Raw genomic sequence first — 17795 nt, forward strand, 5'->3', positions numbered from 1 at the left:
TTCCACAAATTCATGGAAATTTTCCTTTGTCTGGAATGAAATGCTCACTGTCCCCTCCTTACTCAATCACAGGAAGTATTAGACACACACAGGTTGGGGAAAATCAGAGATTTTAGATACAAATTTTCAAACTGATTTTGAATATTAAGTCCATGGTATTAATTGTAAATCTGATTTTAGATTCCAGATGTCCTGCCAGGCTTTATCCATGACTGTGGACCTGTGTACAGTGCCATAGTACAAAATCCAGATCGCAACAATACCTCAGAGCAAGCAGATACCGAACAGTCCCGACAATGTAGTCCACTGAACTGCTACAGTGGAAAGCAATCTATTATTAACCTTGGAAGAACATGGTAAGACATAAGAACTTCATTTCAATCTATTGTGCTTTTAACGTCTGCTCTGCTCATTGAACTCCTCAGCTCTTCCCTACATAAGTTGCAGACTCTCCAAAAATCTGCAGCCATGTCCTCTCCTACACCAGGCTCTGCAAATTTCTCATTGCTATCTCTCCTGGCTCCGTTGGCTCCACATACCCCAATGCATTGAGCTCAAGATGCTCATTGTTACCTTTAAATCCCATGCACGGTCTTGTCCCATCCCACCTCTGCGACCAACAACACAACAACAACAACTTGTATTTACATGGCTCCCCTCATACAGGATAGCATTCCAGAGTGCTTGACAGAGGTGGATCATGACACTGAGCTGGGGGGAGGAGGGAGGTGATTGTAGGCACTGTTGAAGAGGAAGGTCCTCAGGTGTGATCTGAAGATTGGGAAGGAAGGGTCAAGGCAGAGGGATAGAGGAAGAATGTTCCACAGTTCAGGGCATAATGGCTGAAAACACATTCACCAGTGGTGGAACGGAAGGCACGAGAGGTGCAGGAGGCCAGAGCTAGTTGAGCGTAGACAGTGGGTAGTGGGTTGGAGAGTAAGCAGGTCAGAGAGGTAGGGAGGTGCTGGGGCATGAATGGATTTGAAAATAAGTGTGAGTATTGTGAAATCAATTCGTTCGGTGTTAGGGAGTCAGTGGAGTCTGACTAGAACTGGTATGATGGGGGTACAGAATTTAATACAGGTGAGTATATGGGCAGCGGAGTTTTTTTCAACTAGATTTTGTGGATGGTGGAACTGGGGAGATTGGCATTTGAATAGTTGAGTTGGAGGTGGTGAACGCATGAATGAGTGTTTCGGCTGTATCTGCAGTAAGATACGGTTGGAGGCAGACAATGTGGCGAAGGTGGAGGAAGGCGCTCCTTGCCAGGGTAAGAAGGACAGCTGTGGGTTGAACCCAGACAACCTCCTCAAATAAAAACAGAAGTCGCTGGGAACACTCAGCAGGTCAGGCAGCATCTACGGAGAAAGGAAAGTGAGTCAATATTTTTGGGTCCACGACCCTTTGTTAGAACTGGGGCATGTTGGGAAGGAGAGGTTTTTAAGGGCTAACAGAGTGGGGGAGAGGCAGGGCAAGGAAGACAAAGGAGAAAATGGGGTAGAGGAAAGGGAATGATGGGTTAAAGGGGTGTTAATGATGCAAACCAAAGGAGGGGAAAATTGTGTCTGGGACCCAGCTGATGTGGTAATGGTCACGGAAAAGGGGGAGGGGGAAGGTGAGCTGTTATGGTCTGAAATTGTTGAAATCAATATTGAGGCCAGAGGGCTGTAAGGTCTTGAGCAGATGAATGAGGTTCTGTTGCTCAAGCTTGCGCTGTGGCTCATTGGAATAGCATAGGAGACCGTGGATGGAGAGGTCAGAGTGCGAGTGGGAGGGAGAGTTGAAGTGGCAAGAAACTGGAAACTCAGGTTGTGCTTGTGGACGGAACGGAGGTGTTCAGCAAATCAGTCAAAGAGGAGACCACATCGTGAGCAGCGAATGCAGTAAACTACATTGATGGTAGTACATGGAAATCGCTGTCTCACTTGAAATCTGTGTTTGGGGCCCTGGACAGTGGTATGGGAGGAGGTGAAAGGGCAAGTATTGCATCTCCTGCGCTGACATGGGAAGGTGCCGGGGGGAGGAGAACAACTGTTGGTGGTGATGGAGGAATGAACCAGGGAGTCACGGAGGGAACGGTTCCTTCGGAATTTTAAGAGGGGAGGGGAGGAAAAGATATGTTTAGTGGTTGGATCACGCTGGAGTTGCCGGAAATGGCGGAGAATTATTTGTTGGATATTGAGACTGGTGGGGTGAAAGGTGAGGACTAGGGGGACCGTATCACGGTTCTGGGAAGAGGGGGAAGGGGTGAGGGTAGAGGTGCGGGAAATAGGGTGGACATGGTCATGGACCCTGCCTACCTCAGTGGATGGGAATCCTCGGTCAAGGAAAAAGGAAGACATTTCAGCTGCTCTGGTGTAAAAGGTGGCATCATCAGAGGAGATGCAGCGGAGGTGGAGGAAATGGGAAAAGGGAATGGAGTCTTTAGAGGAGTTGCGGTGGCAGGAAGTGTAGTCCACGTAACTATGAGAGTGTTGGGCTTGTAAAAGATATCTGTTGATAATCTATACCCTGAGACTGAAATGGTGAAGTCTAGGAAGGGAAGAGATGAATCGGAGATAGACCATGTGAATGTTATGGAGGGGTGGAAGGTGGAAGCGAAATTGGTGAATTTTTCCAGCTCACTGCAAGAGCAGGAAGCAGCCCCAACACAGTCGTCAATGTATCTGAGGAACAGGTCAGGAAGCAGACCTGAGTAGGCCCGAAGCAAAGTGTGTTCCAGGTGGTCAACAAACAGGCAGGCATAACTGGGACACATGCAGGTTCCCATTGCGACAACTTTTACTTGGAGCAAGTGGTTGTAGTTGAAGGTGAAATTGTTCAATGTCAGAACAACCTTCTCAAATCCTGCTGACCTGGCTACTCCCTTTGCTCAGTGACATTGGCCTACTTCGTGTATCCTGCCCCGTGACGGGCCTTCAACCTTTCTGGCCCCACTGGAGTCCATCCAACTTGCTCCCCCTCTTGGCTTGTTCAAGGTCCAACTCAAGACCTACTTCTTTGATGGATCATGATTTTAGTCATCTTTCCCCTCCCCATCCCCCTCAGCTCCTACTGCCAATTTGGATGGCAAGCCAGTATTGTAAGCACCTTGGGATGCCCTCCTGACATGGAGGGTGCTATATAAATGTAAATTTGTAATGTATTATACAGAATTAAATGAAAGCAAAATATAGAGATGAAAAAAGGTTGGCGGTAACTTTAAATCTCGCCATAGAATAGCCTGTCAGGAACCTAGGTGTCTTGTTTGACCCTCAACTGTCTTTTCTTCCCCACATCCAAGCCATGACCCGCTCTGCCTTCCCTCACCTCCGTAACATCCCCCGACTCTGCCACTTCCTCACCCCTCAGGCCGCTGAAACTCTTGTTCATGCCTTCATCACCTCCAGGCTCGACTATGCAAATGCCCTGCTTGTCGGCCTTCCCAACTCCTCCCTCCACAGGCTGCAGATAATCCAGAACTCTGCAGCCCGTGTCCTCTCCCGCACCAAACTCCGTGACCCCATCTCCCACATTCTTGTCCGACTCCATTGGCTCCCGATCCTTCAGAAGATCCAGTTCAAGATCCCGGTCCTCACCTACAAAGCCCTCCACGGGTTCGCCCCACCCTACCTCTGTAACCTCCTAACCCCCTAACAACCCTCCCACTCCCTCCGCTCAGCTGGCTCTGGCCTCCTCCACATCCCCCGACCCACCCGCCCCACCATTGGTGGGAAAGCCTTCAGCCACTCTGCCCCCAACCTCTGGAATTCCATCACCCAGTCACTCCGCCTCACCCCACCTTTGCCTCCTTCAAGTCCCAGCTCAAGACACTCCTCTTCGAACATGCCATCGGACACCGCCCTTCCCCTCCCTTCTCCCCCCCGATCCCAGCTCGGGTCTGAAATGCTGTACTCTGTCCAGTGCCTTGGAACATCCTCCCGACGTGAAAGACGCTATACAAATGTAATCTTGTTGTTGTAGAAATGCTGGGATCGATCCAAGAAAGTCAGCATGGATTTGTAATGGGTTGTGGTACAATTCAATGGCTTTCTGAATTATTACTACTGCACTGCTGAATTGACCCCAGTGTGTGCAGTGTGCAGTCCATTATTCAGACTGTGATTTTTTCTTCCCAACTATCTTACTTCACGGCCTCGCCCCAACCTACCACTGCGAGCTCCTGAAACTTGTCTACCCCATTGCTCCCTTCACTCAGCGAGTACGAGCTTGTTTCACTTCCCCTTCTTTATCAGCTTCACCATCGGTGGGTGAGCTTTCAGCCATTCTGCCCTGCTCTCTGGACCTCCATTTCGAGTCCTTACAACTCGCCCCCTCCCCCACTTTTAAAGCCCACTTCAACACTTACCTCTTTGACCATGCTTTTTGGTTATTTCTCTCTTCTTCCCCACCCCCAAACCTTTTCAGCTCCCCACCTTCCTGGCTTGTATGCTCTGCCAGCTCTATAATGCACTTTGAAAAATTCTGATGTGAAAGGCGCTTTATAAATGTAAATTATTGTATTGTACCTTTAGGCATGAGGCTTATGCAACATTAATCCACCTGAAAGAGAATGAGTGGATAGACAGGAACACCAGAGTAGCAGTGGTTGAGTTTACCCTGTACAATCCTCCCACCAACCTCTTCACTGCCGTCTCACTATTGGCGGAGATGCCACAGTCGGGCGGTGTTCTTCCATCTATAAGTATAGAGTCGGTCAGCGTTTACCACATCAACTCCACCCTGGATTATTTCATCATGGTTTTTGAGGTGAGATTTCAAGGTTTACAATGATGGTCCAAAATAATAAAAATAAAAATCATTCACGTGGTAAGTTGAAGACGAGGTTAAATAGTAAGTCTAATATAAATGAAGAGTTTCCAATTCCATTCATACAGCTGTACCTCTTTAGGTTCTTTTTTTAAAACAAGGAGCACTGTTGGTGCCAGTATTAGCATTTGGCCTGCCTTTGTCAGGTATAAAGTACATCAGAGATGTGGCTAATTTGCGAGATGTTACAAATTGATTTGTAAGTTGCAGATCTTCCAAGTGCTTGGATGTGTCTGACTGAGTCCAGCCCACCAGAACTTCACTTAGAACATGGGAACATGAGTAGTCCCTTAAGCCCTCATCATTCTATTAGATTGTGACTGACCTCAACTCCAAATATCCGTCTTTGCTCCTTACCAATGAAAAATCTATTCACCTCTGTCTTGAAATGTGATTGGATCCAGCATCCAAAGCCTTTTGGGAGAGGGAGTTACAGATTTCCAGATTTGGTCACGGATCTCAGTTCCATCTTCTAAAAAGTCAAAGGGCGCGCCTGGCACCTGGCAGGACGTCAAAGTTCAATCGGAGTCTCAGCAAAATTCCAGCAAAGCAGCCTCCTACACATCTGGACAGCCGCAGGATTCAAAAGATACTAATCAAGTTTGAAATCTCAAAAATAGTCTTCAAAGACCTGTCACAAGTTGAGTCAAACAAAATTTGCAATAATGTACAGTTGCGGAATACGTTTTGTGCAGGCTAAATAATCTCAATTCACAAGTGCTTTTTTGGTTGATTTTGAACATTTTTAAATTGGAGTATCTTCAATGCAATATTTGACATTCAGAATTCTTTCCTTATGCTTTGCAGCTGCTGTTTCTGGCCATTATTCTGCTTCACTTCTACTTGCAGACATGCAGGATCAGTCAGAAAGGACTTTTGAGATACTGTCAGGAATCGTGGAATTGGCTGGAGGTCAGAAATCTGTTGTAGGAAATTGGTTTGCTTTAATTTTTTTTTGTCAAGTTTATTTGCCCACAAAATACACGATCACTTTTACAATAAATCGTGTGGGATGACCTCCTGACATGATATATCAATCATAAAAATTAATACTATTTCTACTTTAGTTGTGAACTGATCAAGAAATCTTGATAGTAAATGAAATAGGGAATGATTTCAGAGTCTTCATAAAAAAAATGTCTGTCAATTTTTGTTTGTGCTAGGAGGAGAAAAGAGCTGTCACAGGATTTCTTCCGACATGATCTCTCTTGTTGAATTTTATCTTTGCAAACAAATAAATAAACCATTTTTTTGGAGACCACCATTGAGAAGGGTGTTAGCAGAGAAGTATGTGTGGGGGGTTGGTGGGGGGAATTCAGATAACTCCTGCACACCTGGGCAACAAGATGTGTTAAAAATGACAGGGTTGCTAAACTGAGCGAAGTATTTATTGCAATATTGCAAAACTGACCCCATCACAAATTATTAGAACTTCCATGAAAAATTCTAATAATTCAAAGAAATCTGTGCACATCCTTGACAGTCCAGGACTTTGGGACATCCTCCTGATGTGAAAATTGCTGTATACATGTAATTTGTTGTTATTGTTTGAAAATGTCACTGTTCTTTGTCCAGGTCAGTCTCATCGTGATCAGCTTGTTTTACTATATATATTACGTGTATTATTTTGTGCTGGCTGTGGATATTATTGACCGCTTACACAGTGGATACTTCAAAGCATTTGTGGACATGAGTTTTATCTCTGCATGGAATCAGGTGAGGAATAGAAAGTGGGAAAGGAAAGAATGTAAAAGCGATGCGGAGTCAGCTATGCTAAATGACCCAAGAATAATTTTTTCTCTGAAGTTGTCTTTCTTCCCCTTTCTGTCCTTCCCTATTAGAAGGACCTCAATCCCCTTAGCATGGCTAAGATCAGAGATTGAACTTTCATTTCCATGGTATAGGGGTTTGGGCCTTTTTCACCATATGCTTTCCTGCAACTGTGTTTAACATATTAGTCTGCTCCATGAGCTACTTTTAGCTTTTCTCCTTTATGCGGTGATATCTTTATACCTCCCTTGGGTGTCTGCATGTGTAAGTTTCAGCACCTTTCTAAGGCCTTTATGAAAATTATTTTATTAATGACCAACTTGAATAGGCTGCTCCTGGTCATTTCAGTCAATGTGTCAGAACGCACAGGATTTCTCTGAACTAAAGCTATCTTATTTTATCCTTAGAGGAAACGCTTTCTCCATGGTTTGATGTTGTTCCTGTTGTTATTAAAAAGCATCAGCTTGCTGCGCATCAACAGGTTGATGGCACCCTGCGTGTCAATGCTAAGAATGTCCTATTCCAGTTTAATGATGCCAATGGTAAGGAACACCTTTTGTTGGATGGAATGGTGCCATGTGGATGGAAGAGCAGCTCTACAGCTCACTACATTTGAAGGTCCATTGATCTCACACTGGGATTTCAGCCAGCTTTACTTCCTGGAACAATCTGCTCTAAACGCAAAGCTCAAATCCGTGACCAGAATGAGAATTCTAAATGTATATGGAAATGTTCACTCTCTTGGGGAAATCTGAGCAAGAGTGGTATTAGGCCTCAGCTCTCACAATGAGAGTGCAGTGCTCCACCACTGTAACTCATATCATGGCTCAGAGTGATATACAGTAAACTCCTGATAACTCATCACTCCAAGGGAAAAAGATTTAGAGACGAGTTATCCAGAGTGGCAAGTTAGGCATATGGGTAAATTCATAAACAAACGTGGTGGGGATATTGACAACATGAAAACTTAAGTGGTAGTGACAAATTAAGACAGGGTCAAGTTATGCGGTGTTTACTGTACTTCCATTGGATGGAACCCCCATTTAAATTTCATTTGGATTCCTTATTAAGGAATCTCACAAAGAAATGCCACACATTGGATCCCCATAGGCCCTGAGAGCTGTAAAATGTGAACGTGTGTAACAAGGCTAGTAGCAAAGACTAATACTGTAAAAAAAATCAGTCGTGTCTTTCAAGAGAATAATGCAACTTGAAAGTCAAAGGATGTTTTAAACTGGTAAAGCACAGTTCAAACATAAACAGCATGTTTACCTGGAAAGTCTTACAGCTTTGCTTAATTGTTTTTTGACATCATATATTTGCAATTCCTCCTTTTTTTGGCTCAAATCTGTTGTTTTTCTGTCCTTACTTTGGCCCTCTCCATACTCCACCCTGTTCCTTGAACAAGAGGTCCAGATGCCTGACCTTTAACCAATTCTCAGACAATGCTGCTGTCTTTTTCCTGGCCACTGTTTGGAAGTGCACAGAGTCATTGGGGATTGCACGTCCTCCATTGTTTTGCTGTAATGTGACTGTATTTACATTGTTTCTACTTAATAGCTGCTGACCTGTTTGTGAGCTGTGGGATCTTCCACTGTAATACTTTGAACAAAGCGACAGGAATATTGGAAGCTGTTACTGTTACAGCATCCCGCCTCAGGAATTACACAGTATTACAGGCATATGTTTGTCAAATGCTACCATGATGTTCACTGCATGGGATTCATTTCCTGAATTACTATTGTAAGGTTTTAGTTCGGTCCAACCCAACTGAAATCCCTTTACATGTAGAGTCAGACCAGCAATGGAAACTCTCTTACTGCAGGATTCTGTTTCCTGGGAAGCTAACCGAGAACTTAGACTGTACATTTAAAAATATTACATCAGATGAAAATAATGAAATAATCTGTTCTGTGCTTGTTTCTGATTACAGTTGTGTGGGATTATATTCATTGTGGCCTACTCTTGCCTGGGGAATCTGCTTTTCCTGTCGGAATCCTATTCATTCAGTACCTTTGTAAGAGCCTTTCAAACTGTGCTGATGTACTTCATGGGATTGAGTGAGATGCGAACACTTTCAACTCTATACAAGTTAAACCAACTCTGTATTGCTATCTACTATGGGACATTTTTTGTTATCATGACCATACTATGGGCTGGATTGGTAAGTATTATAACCCCTTTCTTACAGTTCTAAGTGATAAGAGAAATTATGCATTTTAGAAATATGAACCTTCACATTGTAATTTAATACCTCCTTGAAACTCCATTAAAGAAACATTAGAATGAAGAGCAGCTCTACAGCTCACTCCATTTGAAGGTCTATTGTTCCCATACTGGGTTTTCAACCAGCTTTAATTCCTAGAACAATCTGCTCTAAACACAAAGCTCAATGCCTTGCCTGCTACCCTTCAGAGACAGTTTGTGCTTCAGCAGATGTGGTTTCTGTTGGAACACAATCAGTTGCAATCCAGTTTTCATGCTGATCATTTTAGTTATTATACAAAGCTTTTGAGAATATCTGATTCTCAATATCAGCCTAACTTTGACCCCTGCAGGAACTTCACTCCACAAATTGATTGCAATTGTGGCTTGGCCATGATGTGCTTCTGGTTAATAGATGTAGTTCCTATTTGTGTGACTTGGGTTATTTACCAAGAAATACTTTAAGAAATATAACAAATTAGATACCTATTAATGTAATTTTAAAAAAATGCACCATGCACACTTTTAATGCAATTTGGTCACAGTGTGCCTCTATTTACTGGTGAGCAGGACACAAAACAGAGACCTAACAAATAAAATATATAAGATCATTTGGGAATGTTAGTCTGACAGAAGAGTAGGTACTACTTGTTATTTTTTCTGTATGTTTTCCCATCCTCTCCTGAAGGTGCTGATTTGGGCTTGGGTGTGATTCTTTGGATGATAACTCACTCCAATTCTTCATGTTTGAGCCTGTGTAATGATGATTGTGGATAGATTATTTAACCACAACAGATGATGGACTTATTTCTAATCCTGTTCCCACTCTGCATGCACACTTTCAAACAAGAGTCACAGGTTCTTGATCCCTTGATTCCCTGTCAGCCAATTATGCTCTTACCATTCCTCACCTCCATCCTGGTACAAGCTTCATCCTGAGCAATATTTCAGGCCTTTGAGAGAAGAAGGCAGCAGAGACTGAATTTAAAGAACTGGAAAATAATGGCTGATAATGTGGTATTGCCTACCTTTGGGAGAAATTCTACTTTCAATGCATTCTCATTTGGCATTGAATTCAATCTTAACTTGGAAGTCAGTTTGCTGCAGTTCTTAAAAGAACATACAGAAATTCTCTTTCAAAATTAAGACTTTTTTAAGGATTTGAATTTGAAAATTGAAATGCTAAGAAAATAGAGTAAATCTAGACCTTGGTTTCATAAAGAGTGCCTTAGAGTCATAAGTAACGATTCCTGTAACAACCCAGAATTATATCATACTGATGCACGGACTTCCATTCCAAATAGATTTGAAAAGAGTGTCCCAGCCAACAATCTTCCAAATAAAATGTTTCACTCCATGGCTGTTTGTCCCACATTGTAGCGACCTTTTTTGCCCACAAAACACAGTCACTGCACTTTACAATGTTTCCTGTGAAGCGATTTGGGACATCCTCCTGATGTGAAAGGCAGAGATTTAGGGAATTTAATATTCCTCTTCATTTATTCAAACTCTGTTTGCAGCTGAGTTAAACTGAGAGTGAGTACAGATGTTTATGTTGTATATTGGTTATATAATTTACAAGTGATCAACTGCATATTATGACTTGGTAAACCTTACCATAAAGCTGTTAATTGATGGGGGTGGAATATGGTATGTGATCATAACTGGCGATTATATCACAAGGACATAAAAAAGGATTATTCAATAATTATTAATTTAATTATAAAACCTGTGCATTTGCCCACAAAATATACAGTCAATTCATTTTACAGTATATTCTGTAAAGCGCTTTGAGACGTCTCGAAGATGTGATAAGGCACTATATCAAATGCAAGGATTATTACTATTTATTATTATTCATACACCAACTGTATACAAATTGGTTTATCTTGTGGGAGTGTGGAAAAAAACATTTTTTAGTCCATGATCTATCAAAGAAGAGGAAATCCAAATTCAGTCCGATTTAAAGATTCCTCAATTACATCACTTACCACATTCTCCCCCCATACTTTCTCAGAATTATACTGTCACATATTAGTAACATCAAATCTACTGGAAGACCCTATTGAATGAAGAGCAACTGAAGTAAATAAAGCTCCTAAAATTGTTTCCGTAATAACTGTGTCCTTTTCAAAATATTGAATCTGACCATTAGTGAATAGTAAACCTATCTTAAATATTTATTTTTGTTTTTAGTTTGTAGGGATTCTTACATCAATGGCAGAAGAGGCAAAGAAGTCTTCTCGAAGTAAACAACTGGTGACGTTCACAGAAGTTGCTGTTTACATTCGGGACAGGATAATGACCCTCATGGGGGGAAACAAAAATCAAAAAACGAACGTTAATTCAACTCAAGGAAATGTAATACCCTGAACACATACATTCTTAAAATATAGAATAATCTTTGTATTTGATAAGCGTCTTATCACATCATCAGAATAACCTAACGCATTTCACAGGATTTACTGTAAAATAGTGAGTATATATGTGTATAATGCAACAGCCACGTTGGGTACAGCAGTGTCTGACAAACATGAAGTGAATGCTCAATTTTATTTGGAGGATTATTGGCCAGGACATTGGGAGAAACTCCCTTCTTTTTTTGAATAGTGCCATGGATCTTTAACATCCACCTGAATATGCAGATAGAACATTAATTTAATTAATCCCATTAATCCCACAATACAGCACATCCACAGCACTGCGTTGGAGTGTCAGCCTAAATCATCTGAGTTTGAAGTCCCAACTTGGGGCTTGAACCCACAACTTGCTGACTCAGAGGCGAGAGTACTATCAACTGAGCCCGGATAATAATAATAATAATAATGATAATAATAACAATAAAGGATAAAACCATTCATGCCTGGTATAATCATAGTGAACCTCCTCTGTACCCTCTCTATGGTCCTCAGCATCCTTTCTAAAGTGGGGCACACAGAACGTCCTGCAACTGCTGCCTAACCAATGATTTGTACAGTTTAGCATCTCCCAACATTGCAGTGTCAAACTAAAATACAAACTCAAATTCCCGATGAGTGATTGAACCTACAGCCTGACTCAAAGACAAGATTGTTGCCAAGTGAGCCAGGTTGACACCGATTTATAATTGATGCTTAAAAAAGGTTTTTAATTGAAAAAACGATCCAACTTCTGCCCCTCTCAATTTAATCATGTGGCTGCCTGGCTCAGTTGATAGCACTGCTTCTTAGTCAGAAGGTTGTGGGTTCAAGCCCCATGTTGGAACTTTGAACTCCGCCTAAGATGATACTGCAGTGAATGCTGGAGGAGTGTTGCATTGTTTAGATCATGTCATCTTTCAGCAAGAGACATTAAACCAAGGTCTCTTCTGCCTGTTCAGGTGGATGTTAAAAACCGCATGGGACTATTTGAATAGAGAAGGGAGTTTCTCCTGGAATCTTGGCCAACAATTCCCCCAAATAAAATTGGTCGTTCACTTCATGACTGTTTGTGGGTGCACGTTGCCTGCCACATTGCCTACAGAATACACCCTTTACAGTATATTCGTGTGAAGTGCTTTGAGATATCTTGATGTGAAAGACACTTTATCATATGTAAGGATTCTTATTATTTCACTGTGTGCATTAAAACTGGATACGATTACATCAGCTTAAAACCAAGATCTAAAGAAGCACCTGATATTCATAGAGCTTTATCAGTAAAAATGTTGTGTCACCATGTTGTGAAGTCTTTGGCCGAGTAAATTTGCTGGAAGACATTCTGTTGTGTTAGGGGTGAGAATATCTCTGACATGAATTGCAATGTAATTTTTAGGTTTTTATTTTAAACTTATGCAAATAAAAGCATTTCAGCAGGCATATCTAGCCATAATGGTGAATGCTTTTTGTTTCCCACTTGTGAATTGTTTTATTCTGTTTTAGAATAAAGGATTTTGCTGTTTGAGCCAGATTCAAGAGAGATATTTATTCAGGGCATGCATTGAATGTTCTATTCAGTGCTCCCTACCTCTCAAAGCAAAATAATGCAACCACTTGTAAGCGCTGAAAGAAGATAGAAATAATGGAATCTAAAAACATTTCAAAGAGAATTGGATAAATACTCAAGGAAAATTCTATAAAAGGTTATGGGGAAAGAACAGGAGAATGGCATCAGACTATAAACTACATGGAAACCCATCACCATTCTTAAGGTATCCAAACCAAGCTGAGATACTCTTAAGCATGGTAATGTGTCTCTGAATGTGTCAAACACCCAGCTGACCCCCCAAAATTATATAGCTTAATGCAATTCCCCTGCTCTCTAACTCCAGCAAGAAATCTAGCACCAGTATAGACACAATAAACTTTCTATAATTTTATAGACCGAGGTGTTACAGAACTTCATTGAAGAATATTGCTTTCTAATGGAATAGAATATTGACTTCATTCAGGACTGTTTATGCACATTGAGCTTCAATGCAGAAGTCAAAGCTAACAAAAAGATACTGTTGCATGCATGCACATGAGGGTGAAAGGAATACAATTTTTTTTCTTGCATATTGCAACTGATTTGGAAACTTGAAATAAGTTTATTTATTCAGGAATTGATTACAGCTTGCAATGTAACTTTAGAATCGAGGAGACGCTGAGAGAAAAATGCAAAAGAGTGATAAAAAGTTAGACAGCTTGAAACTCAGAGAGAGAAAGTCAAAGAGACATAGATCGAGACAGAAGATTAGCATAAAGAAAGTCAGAGAGTTTGATAGAGAGAGGATTGACAGTGTGATACTGCAGCAATAGTACAATTTCAGATGGAAAAAGTTTTTGGTTAGCATTGCAGGCAATTTTACTTTGCGTGATAAATAAACCCATTATCCAAAATGGAGCTGGATCCAGTTAGTGCAGATATTGGGTTCTGTACCATACGCAACAAAATTCAATTGATTGAGCTGAGAAGTGGAAATGTAGAAATACAGCCTAGCTATGGTTTTAATTCAACTTGCTGTTGGCAAAATAATGTTATAAGGAGACAATGAAATAGTGCTCTGTGATTGTGTTGCTGTTGAACATGTCTGATTTCACCTCATCTGACTGAGCACATGCTGGAGTGTTGTACTTGGCGAGCATCTTTCAGTAACTGTTTTTTGTGATAAGTCACATTTCCTAAAGACAGAGCATTTCTTTCCAAAATAGCATTGTAATTCAACAATGTGTCTCACTGCTGTGCCAGATTTTTTCTTTTTTTCCTGGCTGGCAATCGGTTAAAGAACAATGAATAAAGGCCACTTCCTCTTGCTGGATAACCAGTTTATACAATCCTTTTGGCTAGAGCTTTGTATTGTGTTATTAACTCTCTGTTTTATGATGCTTAAAGGGGGCTTGATAGTTAAGAACAGTGTGGTTTAGTTTTTTTTTGGGGGGTGGGGTCTACATCAATTTTCAACCTCCAATATTGTTCACTCAATTTCTCTCCTACAAGTGACTAAATTGTCCTTCTTCTGGGATAATGATTCAAGGGCACCTGTTGCTGTTTGGTGCCTCAAACATGTGAAGTGGCTATTTTATGTCTTCTGGAATACCTCCCCCATCATTCTGTCTCAACTCTCTTTTTCTTCAAATCCTGCTTCATATCCTACCTCTTTGAATGTGATGCCACCTCCCCCTTCTCTCTTGCTCGGCATCCGATATGTTACCCTATATGAAGCCATGTCCTGGTTCTCGAAATGGAAGAGACAGAGAGAGGAAAATCAGAGGGGATTCATTAATATCTCATTCCTATTTACCTCCTAGTGGCTTACAATGGGTTTGGTGGCAGCCTGGGAGCAGTTGTTGTGTGTCCCAGGAAGATCAGGAAAATGGTGCTAAAATCCAACGAATATAAAGCTTAAAATTCTCTCTATGTTGACAGAACTTTTACTTGGATGAATTTGAAGACTTGATGGATGAGTTGCTGTTCCGGCTCAATGCCATGTCCAACAGTCTCCATCACGCTCTCCCACCAAAACAACCCCATTATCTGGAGGATGGCAGCCCCTCTGCACTGGCTCCTGGATTGTACAGCAACCAGGCATCTGAGGTTTGGACTTCTACAATTCAAACAAATTGATATTCCATAATTTTGTGTATGCCTGAATCAAAGGCAGACTGGAACTAAATGAAAAGCCCGATCAACTCTATTTAAAAGGAAATCATTTTGGAGAATAGAATAATATCTACCAGAAACAAACATAGCAATGCGGTGTGTTGATGTTCTGAGGAGATATATATCCAAGAATAGTTGAACATTGGCAATTCACTGCCAATTAAGATCAATTAAGATCTTTAATTTTGGACGCACCATTGGCTCAGAGAAGGCAAGGCAAGTGTAAGCGGGGGAGAAAGGCAGGCAGAGTCTACACCATATTTTTGTGAACTAGTGAATCAATCTGAGCAACACTGGTAGAAACTGGCAGCAGGTTACCTGCTTATCCTCTTCACCATTGAATCAAATGATCCAAAAGTTGTCATGGTACTTTTTTAAAGAAATAAATAAAACAATGTTGTGGCATAAGATGCCTTGCACAAAAGAGTATTTTATGAGCAACTTAACATAGGAGGCATTGCTATTAAAGTGTATTGTGTAACTTCAGCTAAAAAGTTGCTCCATTGCACTATAATGATATACCAAAGATGTTTCAAATTCATTTTTATTTTACTCATTTTACCCAAAACGTACACAGTCAATGTCAATGAAGCGCTTTGAGAATTCTCAACTACGTGATAAGGCGCTGTATCAAATGCAAGGATTATTATTATTATCATGGGTTGTGAAATTATTGTTCTTTATTACAGAATCCTATATTGGATAAAAACCCCGTTCACAGAAAGTTGCACAAACTTGAAGAAGAACTGTTCAGAAACAATCAGGAAGCGTATGAACTTTTGAAGCCAGGGAGGGAATGCTGGTCTAACTCAGACATTACAGATATCAAAACTTTACGGTAAAAGATTTTTGCTATAGAGCCTGTGTAACCCTTTGGAGTTCTGGTAGATCTATGGAAATATCTATTCTAGGTATCAAAAAGCCTTGCACATTTCCAACTTGTACACTGGGAAGCGGCAGAAAACATAAATTTTGTACTTAAGAAGTTACTCAAGAAAGTTACTCAGGTGGCACAAATTGTATTACAATCTTACAGGAACAATACTACTTATAATCCAATAAATTGATACAATCATGTAATTTAAAGTGATAATAATCCACAATAAATGTCACTGGTCCTCAAACCTATTCCCCTTTTCTCTACTATTCTCTATTCTAAATTCATGGTAATTTCCTGGGTGTTTGAGGGACATTGCTGTGTGCAAATTGGCTGCTGAGTTTTCCTATAAATACAGTCACCTCATCTCACAGAAAAATTCTATGAAGTCCTTTGAGACATTTCAACATGAAAAAGCACTATATCAAGTGTGGGGCATCTTTTAGTTTTATATTTTACTATATTCTGCTTGTTGTAGCCAATTAACCATTTATATCTTTAGATTCAGTTTCCTACCTTCATTATTCTATCTTCCACCCTCCAAGTAGGAAGCTGGAAGCAACATCTCTTAAAGTAGTTTTTGTTGGCTATTGTTGGCTAATGTACATGCCTGAAGATTGGCAGAATGTCCTTAGAAGCAACCCAGCCAACTTTCAACCTGGAAAAAGAGAATGGCTGATAGTGGGAGACAACCTGCACACCCCCAGGCCTGAAGATCATATCCAATATAAATGCATGTTGGTAGATCCCTATGAGTTAAAGCTGTTCACTAAAAAGTAACTGGTGTTTTCAACATTACGGTGTCACAGAATGTCTGTTCCATTTCTTCAGCTATCTTGAAATTAGTTTTGATGAAAAAATGGATATCAGAGTTTTTAATCAAAACATAAGGAGTTATTTTGCTCCTTGCACTCTATGTAGTGAATTCATTGACAAGGGCTAAGCAGTTTTTTTATCCTCCCTTTTTTCTCTCAAGCTTTATTTTTTCCTTCCCATTTTAGGTCCAAAGTTGAGTTGGAGACCTTACGTCAACTTCAGCTCTGCCAAGAAAATAATTTGCATGGAAAGTCTGAGAGCCCTCAGAGTGGTCGTGATTCCAGGCACTCTCCAAAAAAAGTCAAGACTGATTCTTCCACTGTACAGAAAGACCGTTTGGTGCCCAATTGGAAAAGCCTCACAGTTGACTCTTGTGATACTTTGGACTTGCTGGAAACCTCCTGCAATGCCATTTTAGAGTTGTGTAGTAGCCACAATAATTCACAACAGTCAGTAGATGCATTGAGCACCGAGCACTACAATCTTGCAAAATTAGGAGACACTTTACCTCATGTATTATGTGGAATCAAATGTCCAGAGAAACAGGCAGCCCAGTCACGAATGATTGAGAGCAAAGTGGCCAGTCAGCAGCGTTGCTCATCGGCCAGTACCTCTGGCAAAAACCGTAAACAGCTTAAACGCTCCCACACTATATTTATTCAGATGCTCAACGACCCCAGTGAGCTGTCGGGTGGCAAAGTTGAGATTTACGAACAATTGGCTGTTCCAAATACTTTGCTTGATCCCTTGTCCCATTGCCTTGGAAACCTAACTGTACAATCGAGTTCCAGCCAACCCTCTTCTGACAAAATACCATCAGAGAAAATGCGAGAGAATCAGGTGGAGAGTGAAGTGAAACCTGTAAAGAGAGCAGCAGAACCAGGTGAAAGTTCAGCTCTGTATTCAGAAGGGAAAACTGAACAGAATGAAAACATGAACATTTCAGATCTTCCAGGATCTGTCAAACATTGCTAGTAACTAAACAGGTCTTGAAATATGACAAGACTCTTCATCCATATTGCAATTGTTATCTCTTTGATAACTGAAATTTGTATTTTCAAACAAATACAATGTACACTTTTTAGATGTGGAAAATGTTTTACAGCAAGTTTGACTCATTGATATTGTATTAAAATTAGAGAAATATATAGATCATTTCTGAATTCATATCAACTATTTCTGTGATTTTTAAAATGCATATATATATATCTATACAGAT

At 40.8% G+C, this 17795-nt stretch overlaps 1 protein-coding gene across 1 annotated transcript in view; it reads left to right on the plus strand.

Moving 5' to 3' along the window:
- The window catches only part of LOC103181214 (polycystic kidney disease protein 1-like 1), a 90780-nt gene extending 72985 nt beyond the window's left edge, over positions 1-17795 (plus strand). Inside the window, exons 55-63 of the mRNA XM_042346981.1 lie at positions 181-356; positions 4515-4749; positions 6385-6525; positions 6987-7121; positions 8513-8743; positions 10981-11145; positions 14650-14817; positions 15573-15721; positions 16762-17795. Of these exons, the coding sequence (XP_042202915.1) occupies positions 181-356; positions 4515-4749; positions 6385-6525; positions 6987-7121; positions 8513-8743; positions 10981-11145; positions 14650-14817; positions 15573-15721; positions 16762-17551 (2190 nt within the window). The 3' untranslated portion in view covers positions 17552-17795. The remainder of the gene's footprint in view (positions 1-180; positions 357-4514; positions 4750-6384; positions 6526-6986; positions 7122-8512; positions 8744-10980; positions 11146-14649; positions 14818-15572; positions 15722-16761) is intronic.

This window comes from Callorhinchus milii, unplaced genomic scaffold, assembly GCF_018977255.1.
Source record: "Callorhinchus milii isolate IMCB2004 unplaced genomic scaffold, IMCB_Cmil_1.0 Scaffold2, whole genome shotgun sequence".
In the NCBI taxonomy this organism is placed as follows: domain Eukaryota; kingdom Metazoa; phylum Chordata; class Chondrichthyes; order Chimaeriformes; family Callorhinchidae; genus Callorhinchus; species Callorhinchus milii.